Below are 10695 nucleotides of genomic sequence, written 5' to 3' on the forward strand. Positions count from 1 at the left end.
TTCCATATCTTAGCTATGGTAAATAATGCTACAGTAAACATAGTTGTGCTGGTAGCTTAATATGGTCTTGTTTGTGATCATTTGGGTAAATGCCCAAAAGTGGGATTGCTGGGTCATAGGGGAGCAAGTTTACACTCCCACCAACAATGTAGTAAGGTTCCCTTCTGTCCACATCCCCTCCAGCATCTGTTGTTATTAGAGTTCTTTATAGCCTTTCTAACTGGGGTCAGATGGTATCTCAATGTTGTTTTGATTTGCATTTCTTTTATGGCTAGAGAGGTTGAGCATTTCTTCATGTGTTTATTGGTCATCCTTCTTTCCTCTTCAGAGAAGTTTCTCTTTAAGTCTTTAGCCCACTTATTTATTGGGAAGTTGTTTTTTTGAGGATTTGTTGTTGGGGAGATTTTTTTTTTATGTGAGATTTAGGGGAGGGAAGATGAAACAGTAGCTTGGTTGTTTGCCATGCTTGGTGTTTGGTGTGTTAAGGTGTCTCCACTGATGGTTTATCAAACCTCACAAAGCAGGAAATTGAAATGTAGAGAGTTAAAATAATTTGCCTGGGGGCAGGGGGAGCAGGGGAGATGGGAAGGGATGGGAAGGGGAAACAAAGGAGGAGGCAACAATGCTTGATAAGAAATGTACTCATTATCTTGCCCACTTAATTGTAATCCCTCTGTAAGGTATTTTCACAATAAAAAAAAAGAAATAATTTGCCTGTTGTTACTTAGTTGTCATTTACATAGCTAGCTAATAGCGAAGCCAGGATTAAAAACGGTGACTACCCAAAATGGAACTTATTGGTCTATACCTTCTGGAAGGACTTTGTACTTCTGGAAGGGAAGTTATTTGTGTTTCTGGTAAAGACAAAAAAAAAAAAAAACCCAAATACTCAAAACCCAAGGTTTCGTATGATAGTAGATATATACCATCACTGTTAGTAGTGTTTTTTTTTTTTGTTGTTGTTGTTGTTTCTTTTCTTTTTCTTTTCTTTTTTTTTTCAGTCTTTGTGCGCTTGTGACAGTCCTGGTCTAAGGGGCTGTACTAAATTGCTTACTCTCTTGAGCCAGGAGATAGGTCATTTATACTTCCATTTTATAATTGAGAGTGTGGAAAGGTTATGTAGCTTGTCCAGGTTCACACAGCTCATTAAGTGGCAGGCCTAGAAGTCAGGCAGGCATCTTCAGTACCAGTGCTCTTAGTCTTACATGCTCTCAGGTCTTCATTTGCAGGTTGTACTGTCAAATAATCATTTGCTCTCAGTTACTACACTCTGCCACTTTGTATATAGGTTATGATGTTGAAAGATTGCTCTTAATTACTATATCACTACATGTAGGTTGTAATGCTGAAGAATTGTTTTTAATTTAGCTTTTATGAGATACTTAATGTGGGTGCAATCTGTAATTTTTATTACGTCACCAGAGGTTTTTATAAATCAAACATCTACTCTGCAAAAAGCCAGTGGGGGTTAAAGGAAATTACAGATTCTGGATGATCAGAGCATATAATCAATCATCTTACATATGTTCCTCAAGGTTTAGGGGGTATACATGTTAATGTGTCATTGAGTGCCAAATAAGACAGAGCTAGAACAGCTGGTAATGAGGCAGAAGGGTGTATTGAGTAGCTAGTAGAGATACTTTTGTGTTGAGATAATGAAAGAAAGTTTTAATGATGTTCTGAAGGAATATGCTTTTTCAGTTAAACTTTTGTCTAGTATAATTTTAATTAACATGCAGGTAAGGATAAGGAATTTCATACTATACAGTTGGTAGCCTAAAAATAAAATATGTGGATTTTTGAAGACTCTTCAGTTTCTTTTTTCCTATACTACTTTCCTTAACTCTACCAGGTACTGTGTGTGTGTGTGTATGTGTATACATAATGAGTACATACTTCTGTTTTGGTATTTATTAGTTTTGATATTCACACTATTTCTATTGCATGAAAAACATGCTTATTAAGGTAGTCTCTAGTCTGAATGCACTTGGAGGAGAGGGCTTATGTCATCTTTGCCACTGGACTTGATTTCAGGTAGGATTCTGAACTGTGTTGGTGATGAGTGATCAAAACTCACAAATGGAGCTAGCAATATAAACTGAAATGATGTTCAGAGTGAGAATTGAGGGGACTAGGGAAGAGAGGGACACTTACACCAGGCTGCATTAACTTGCTATCTCTACTTTTACTTTCTGCTCTGTTTTTCAACTTATAACTGAGATAGTTTCATAAGCTTAAATTATATATAGTCTTGGTTAGAAAATATGAAAAAAATTAGCTTGATTTATTTTAGAAGATAGCATAAAATTAAATAGGCTTGGCCACAACCAAAATTACTTAGCAGGATCTGGGAATCCTTTTTTGACAAGGGCCATTTGGATATTTATAACATTAATGTGGGCAGATGGGCTTAAGGCAGCCAATGAGAAGCATTAATGTTGTTCTGTCATGCACCAAATGGTTTTTCAGACTTTACAGAGCCTGTAGGCTGAACATTCCCCATCCCTGGCTTAGAGGCAAAGTAAAGAAAATTGTCAGAATAGTTCATTAATGAGAGATTTGTTGCTTGTGGTTAATACCAGATTGTAAATGTAAGCATAATGGAAGTTGATGACATTTTGCTGGTAGATGTAAGTATATACACATATAAATATATGAATTGTATAACCATAGTGGAAATGGATGACGTTTTGCTGTTAGATATAATTATATGCATATATAAATGTATAAATCGACAATAGAGTAAAAAGCTCCAGTGAAGAATGAAAGAGTGACCTAGAAGCACAAAGGGGCATACAGGTCATAGCTTAACATCAGTGAAGTCAATAAAATGTCAACTCAATGTGCCTATATAAGAGTAGTAATACTAAGCAGTGTGTGCTGGTGACTTGCCTATTAGCCTAGCTACTCAGGAGACTGAGATCCAGAAGATCTCCGTTTAAAGACAGCACAGATAGAAAAGTCTATGACTCCATTTTTAAAATAACTAGCAAAAAGACTGCACTGGAGGCATGGCTCAAGTGGCAGAATGCCAAACAAGTAACAAGTTAGTGTCAGGCCTTGAGTCCAATCCCCTTAGCAGACCCCTTCCCCCCAAAAAAAAGATAATAGTACTGAATATCTGTTTTGGGGAACTTGTTTGACCTGTAGGACTAAAATGTAAAATAAATTTGAAGAACAGTGAAGAAAAGTGTATTAATTCCTATTAGGAAAAGAATTGTACTTGAACTGAGTGCCTCAGAAAGAATAGTTTTATCCCTCTCTCAATCTCACATAAGGACCCTTTTGATTTGTGAGATCACTCTGAATATGTCCTTGATATTTCCCTTATCATTTATTCATAGATGTTTCTACATATCATTCAGTTGTCTTGTGCTTTATAATTTATAAAACACTTTGCACTGATAATTAGCACTTTTGGTTCTCTTAAATGCAGGAGAAATGTAAGCATAGGATGTGTCTTAGTATATAAATGCAACTTTAAAAAATACAATTAAACTGTTAGTTTAAAAAGCTAACATTTAAATTATACTAAGAGTTAAGAAAAGATGGTGCCAGTGGCCATTATGGTTTATGCTTGCAATTCTAGCTATTCAGGAGGCTGAGATCTGAAGATTGAGGTTTGAAGCTAGCCCACGTAGGAAAGTCTGTGAGTCTTTTCTTTCTACTTAACCACAAAAAAAGCTGGAACTGGAGTTTGGCTTGAGTGGTAGAGCACTTCTCTTGAGCAAACAATTTGCTCAGGGACAGCATCCAGATCCTAAGCTCAAGTTCCAGGATAGGTGTGTGCACGTGCACGTGCGTGTGCGCACACACACACACACAGTTAATGAAAAATCACATGTGCACATTTTCGTTGTTTTCACATATAACATTTAAATAAATCTCAAACTTGTTTTTTGGTCGGTCATGGGGCTTAACTCTGGCCCTGGGTACCATCCCTCAGCTCTTCAGCTCAAGGCTAGCCCTCTACCACTTGAGCCACAGCACCACTTCTGATTTTGTGGTAGTTTTATTGGAGATCAGAGTCTCATGGACTTTCTGCCCCTGGCTAGCTTTGAACTGGGATCCTCAGATCTCAGCCTCCTGAGTAGCTAGGATTACAGGAATGAACCACAAGCGTTTAGCTAATCTCAGACTTTTTTTGTAGAACATTCTAATTGCGGAGAGCTTCAGATCAAGTAAACAGTACAAATAATAACCTCAAAGTTCTGTTACATAGCCCAGTGACCATCAACCATAATCTTGCTCACCTGCTTCTCCACTACTGTATTATCTGAAGCAAATTGTAGATGTTGTATAATTTTCATTGCATATTTATTTTAGTTCTAAAAAATAAGAGAAATTAAATGCAGTACTAGTATAAACTTAAATGTTAATAATACCTTGTTATCAAATATCATCTATTTCTTTTGTGTTTTCCAAATGACACATAATTATCCAGATTGGTGATATATAGTGCGATATTTTAACACATGCATATGATGTTTAATGGATCAGTCACTTGTCATATCTAGCACCTTATTTAAAAAATGTTATTGTCAAGGTGATATACAGAGTGGTTACAGTTATATACATAAGGTAGTGTATGTTTCTTGTCGAACTTGGTACCCCCTCCCTCATTTTTCTCCCACTTTCCCTCCTCCCCAGTCCTCCCCCCTGCAAATTGTACAGTTCATTTCTCACATATTGTCTTGTGAGTATTACTGTTGCCTTGGTTTGCCCTCTAGCACCTCATTTTAAATTTATTTTGAAATATACTTAATTGCAGCCAATCATGTGCTATACTTTGCTATAGGATGTTGGAAGTTCTTCCATCTGTACCCGTGTGTCCATTAACTGTCCACACTTTATACCTTTCCATACCCACTCCCATTTTCACCACCTTACAACAGCCATGATTCTAGATTAGTGTTTTCTAGTTTTATTTTTGATTTCTTTTCTTTTCTTTTTTTTTTTTTTTTGTTGGTCATGGGGCTTGAACTCTGGGCCTGAGTGCTGTCCCTCAGCTCTTCAGCTTAAGGCTAGCACTCTTCCACTTGGGCTACAGCGCCACTTCTGGTTTTCTGGTGGTTTATTGGAGATAAGAGTTTCATGGACTTTCTTGCCTGGGCTGGCTTTGAACTATGATCCTCAGATCTCAGCCTCCTGAGTAGCTAGGATTACAGGCATACTGGTGCCTGGCTGATTTTTCTTATTTTTGAGATAGGATTTCACTTTCTCCTTGGGCCAGCTTAGATAATAATCCTCTTGTTTGCACTTCTTGCTGTAAGGTGGGATGATAGACAAACATGTATCACCACACCTACCCTTTTCTGTTGAGATCTTGCAAACATTTCTTGAGGTTTGCCTTGAACCTCCATAAGCTTAATTTTAGCCTTCTTGAGTGGCTAGGATTACAGGTATGGGTCACTGTACCCAGCCAGATGATGTTTTAAACTTCCACTTGTCAATATGAACATTCGGTCTTTGTCTTCCTCTGCCTGACTTATTTTACTTGTAATAGCTTCCAGTTTTACCATTAATGACAGGACTTCATTTTTTTATGGATGAATAATACTCCATACTTCAAAAAATATAGGAATATATTTACATTAGTAAAATCAAGCTTCTGTTTATTTTGATTTATATGTCACTTCTTCAAAATTCTATAGGGACCTCAAGTATTTTATATCTGAACTAACTAGTAAAATAGAGAAATAAATGATGATAGCAAAAATAATATAGAGAAAAAGAATAGGAAAGAGTCAGAGTGATACCAGATATTTCAATAGCTGGACATTAGGGAAATTTTAGTTCCTCTTTCTATAGGTAAAAAGGGTTCAGAGACTAAGTAGTATTTTCTGTTTGGACTTCTTATGGTTGGCATTAATAAGATCTGCCTTAGAGATCTTTTGTCTTAATCTAACCTTTATCTGCTATCAATTTCTTAAATGTATGGTCTAATGGGCTTTTCTGTACAGGCCGGTTTTGAATCACAGTCTTCCAAATCTCAGCTACCTGAGTAACTAGAATTACAGACCTGAGCTTCTGATGCCCAGCCATTCATATGGTTTTAAGCTCAAGCTCACATTTGATGTCTTTTTAAAACCCCTTATCTGTTCTCTCCCTCCGCTTATAGATTTTTAAAAAATTTTATTTATCTCTTCATTTCTAAAATGCAAGTGTGTGTGTGTACACAAATATTTCATGCACATATAAATAAATTGTAATTTTATCATGTACAGGTATTTATTTTGCTTTGTATTTTGTCAGTAGTACATCCTTGAGGTCACCACAGCAGTTTGCTTTTGCTATTACAAGTAATACTGTTAGTGGTATGAGTGGTTTTGCTTGATATTGCCACATTTTCTCCCAAAGGATTTGTACCATTCACATTTCTAAAAATGGAATGAAATAGAAATACTCTATACCCTAGAATTTAGTAAACTTTCTAGGTATAAAGAGGTGAATTATTCGTTTATGGGATAGTGTATGGAAAGAAGTTATCATAAATGTGATGTCAATTTAATACAAACTTACTACAAAAGTTCTTTATCTTAAAATGAATTGATTAGTGAATTATATTCAAATGACAATGAAATACATACTTTGAATATAAATTTTTTTGATGTGTGTGGATTAAGAAAAAGTGAAAAATACTCTTTTGATTATTAGCATATTAAACACTGTTAGAGTGTTAAATATTAGTGTATTAAACACTTTAAATTTCTTGCTAATCTGAACTTTCATTTGTTAAAATGAATATTTTCATGAAAAGATAGGATTAGTATACTTTGAGGGCTTAGTTCAGTGTTTGCAGTAATACATTGCTTATTTGGTTCAAAATTTGACACTTGTAGATTTGTTATATATGTATTGTTTGGGGTTTTTACATATATCCTGGAATGACCATGTAATTTTGAGAGAATATGTTAATGTTAAGCTGCTTTCTGCCTTCTAACTTTAATGCTACCTTTTAATTCTCTACTTAACATTTTTAACACTGATTGGCTATCTTTTCAATTAGTTTAAATGAATAAATCTTTTTTTTTTTTAATGCTGGTCTTGGGACTTGTATTCAGAACCTGGGCACTGTCCCCAAGCTTCTTTTTTTTGGGGTGGGTCTGGTCGTGGGGCCTGAACTCTGGGCCTGGGCGCTGTCCCTCAGCTCTTCAGCTCAAGGCTAGTGCTCTACCACTTGAGCCACAGCGCCTCTTCCGGCTTTTTTCTTTTTGCTTATGTGGTGCTGAGGAATCGAACCCAGGGCCCTCATGCATGCAAGGCAAGCACTCTACCACTGAGTCACCTTCCCAGCCCCCAAGCTTTTTTTGCTCAAGGGTGGTGCTCTTCCACTTGAGCTCTATTTCCAGCTTTTTTAAAATGGTTAATTAGAGATAAGAGTCTCATGGACTTTGTCAGGATAGTTTCCAGCTGATTTGTGATTCTCAGATCTCAGCCTCCAGAATATCTTGGATTACAAGTGTAAGCCATTGGTACCCAGCTATCTTTGTAGTTTATGTAAGAAATTATGTATTGTTTAGGTGATTGTATTTGGGAATTTTGAAGTTCTAGGAAGGATTATTTATGATTATCAAAGTATTATTATAGGAAGCAAAAACTGGAGAGGTTAGATTCAGATCATAGAAGATTTGAAGCTAGCTAATATTTTACACTAGAAATAGTGGGGAACTGATAAATAATTTACAAGACATTTAGCTTTATATTTTTAAATGAAAAATGTGAGCAGACACTTCTTAGTTTTCATGTTTGTTGTAATTTTTGATTATCTTTTGTGAATAGAGAAATAGAAGCATACTTGTTATTGTTAATGGCTGCCATACAAATGTTATTGAAGCCCTATCAATTGTCAGGTGTATAGTACTCTACTAAATGCTATAAAAGATTGTCTTCTGTATTCCTCATGGCAACTGGGACACGGGAGAATAGTGTTGGGCCCATCCTTATCCTATCAGAAATAAACTTCAAGACTTAGGGAAATGAAGCATATTACCCAGGATTGGATTTTGGGCCTATAAAAGCTATTATTGGAACAAACAGTTAAATTCAGTGGGACCTGTTTATTAGATAGTAATTTTCATCAAGTGTTTGGTAACAGGTAGTGATGATGATTTTTGTGATTTGATAGAACATCCTAATATTTAGGATATGGTATATATACTAGGATTTAGGATATGGTGTATATAGTATATACTATATACTTGCAGTTTGTGTGTGTATGTGTGCTTTAGTACATACATCCTGAAACATTAAGGGTTAATTGACATTATTTCAGAAACGTTTTCAAATGGCTCACAAATGTTAGCAATTTGACAATATAAGTGAATGATAGACAAAAACTCTGTAATTCTTAACTAAATTGTAAATTATTCCAAAAACGAAAACCAGACTATTCCAAAGTCGCATCGCCAGTATGAGGCAAAACAGAAGAAGTAAGTGAATTTAAGTCCATGGGTAAATATGTGTGTAAATATGTTTGTGTGTGTGTGTGTGTATCTTTTCTGCCTTTTCTACTTTTTCTATCCAAAATTGCAGATGATACAAAGTTAAAACAAGTTTCTTCCCAGTCAGTTTATCTGCCTTTTGTGTAGGAATTTTATTCTGAGGTCACTGAATAAAGGCTAAGTTTTCTTTACTTTTTAAAATTATGAGCTTATGTTTTATTATGGCTATTAAACATGTTTTATAATTTACACATCTTAGCTTTAAATATATGCAGTAGTAATTATGTTCTTTTGTTTTTAGTATAGGTTATCTTATGATGAGGCCTTTGCTATGGCTAATGATCCCTTGGAAGGATTCCATGAAGTAAACCTTGCCTCACCTACTTCTCCAGACCTTCTTGGTGTGTGTGAATCAGGAAATCAAGAACAGACTACCTCACCTGTCATCTACCGGCCACATCCTTCAGCTTTATGTTCTACTCCCATCCAGGCTAATGCATTGGATGTTTCTGATCTTCCTACCCAACCAGTGTATTCATCTCCCAGACGTCTAAACTGTACAGAAATTTCTGGTATCAGGTAGGGGAGCATCACACTTAGTGTGTGTATGTGTGTGTGTGTATGCATGCAAGGTCATGCCTATACAAGGCCTTGAACTCAGGGCTTGGGTGCTGTTCCTTAGCTATTTTGCTCAAGGCTGGTGCTTTACCATTTAAGCCACATATTCTATCTTTTTGGTGGTTAATTGGAGACAAGAATCTCCTGAACTTCTTTGCCTGGTCTGGCTTTGACCTGTGATCCTCAGATCTCAGCCTCCCATGTAGCTAGGATTACAGGTGCTAGAATTACTGGTGCTGGATCTGGATTGTGTTTTGAATAAATACTTTTTTTGGTTATCTCAAGTTTTATTCTTCTATAAAATCTGAATAATATATGCTTGTCAGGTGATATATTTTAATATTCGAGATCAGGGATTGGCAGATTTCATGGAAAGGGCCAGACTAAATATTTTAGGTTTTGTCATCTAATCTGTAACCCAATGAATGATACAGTTCTGCCTTTAGAGGATGAATGCAGTCATATGTTATATGTAAGTGAACAAACAAATACAACTTCATATATGGACAAAGAATTTTGAATTAATGTAATTTTTACATGCCACAAGATATTATTTTACATTTGAAAATGTAAAAGCCATTCTTGGTTTGTGGCCAGACTGATTTAACCGTCAGGCTGTAGTTTGCTCTCCCCTTTTCTTGACTAGAATTATCCATCCAAAAGAACTTCTGTGGTGATGAAAATGTTGTGTTTCTGTGCTGGCCAATGTGAATGGTAGCTTTGGCTACATATGACTTGAAACATAATTTGTGATGGACTTGCTGTAAGTTAAGTCTAGAGCTATAATGTGTGCCATTTCTTGTGATAATTTCTGAAAATTGTTCCTTTCTTTCATAGCATTCATGTTACAGATCCAGCATCTTGTATTACCTCTGGAGTCACGACTGGACCAACTAAATTAACTACAAGGAAGGACAACTGTAATGCAGAGAGGGAGTTTTTACAGGGTGCCACTGTCACAGAGGCCTGTGCTGGCAGTGATGATATCTTTGGGTTGAGTACAGATAGTTTGTCTCGCTTGCGAAGCCCATCTGTTCTGGAGGTTAGAGAAAAAGGGTATGAAAGATTAAAAGAAGAACTTGCAAAAGCTCAGAGGGTAAGAAAAGAATTGTTCTTTCATATATTATATTAGAAATCGTTACTTCTCCATGGAATAGTGCATATTATAAATGTTACTATTACAGTTCTAATGTACCCTTCACAAATGCTCAGCTTCAGGTACTTTTGGACAGTACTTAAGAATTTATTAACAATGGCCTGGGAATGTGGTTTATTGGTAGAATGATTGCCTAGCATACATGAAGTCCTGGGTTTGATTCCTCAGTGCCACGTAAACAGAAAAGGCCAGAAATTGCTCTGTGACTCAAATGGCAGAGTGCTAACCTTGAGCAAATGAAGTTCAGGGACAGTGCCCAGGCCCTGAGTTCAAAGCCGCAGGACTGGCCAAAAAAAAAAAATTAACAAATTTAGCTAAGGAATAGGAAAGCCCTAAGAGAATACCTAGAAAAGTGAGATTCTGAAACCGTTCAGTACCCTCTATATTGACTAAGTTATTTGTAATGAAAATTTAGTGGTTATATTCTGTTTTTTTTTTTTTGTCGGTCGTGGGGTTTGAACTCTGGGCCTGGGTGCT

General features: G+C 36.1%; 1 protein-coding gene across 3 annotated transcripts in view; it reads left to right on the top strand.

Moving 5' to 3' along the window:
* The window catches only part of Rab3ip (RAB3A interacting protein), a 31883-nt gene that overhangs the window by 3525 nt on the left and 17663 nt on the right, over positions 1–10695 (top strand). For 2 of the 3 annotated variants that reach the window (XM_013022529.1, XM_013022546.1), the window contains exons 2-3: positions 8746–9023; positions 9900–10158. In XM_013022529.1, coding sequence (XP_012877983.1) covers positions 8776–9023; positions 9900–10158 — 507 coding nt within the window. In that variant the 5' untranslated portion in view covers positions 8746–8775. The remainder of the gene's footprint in view (positions 1–8745; positions 9024–9899; positions 10159–10695) is intronic. The other variant, XM_013022537.1, reaches the window with a different exon arrangement.

Source organism: Dipodomys ordii, unplaced genomic scaffold (assembly GCF_000151885.1).
Source record: "Dipodomys ordii isolate 6190 unplaced genomic scaffold, Dord_2.0 Scaffold3, whole genome shotgun sequence".
Taxonomy (NCBI): Eukaryota; Metazoa; Chordata; class Mammalia; order Rodentia; family Heteromyidae; genus Dipodomys; species Dipodomys ordii.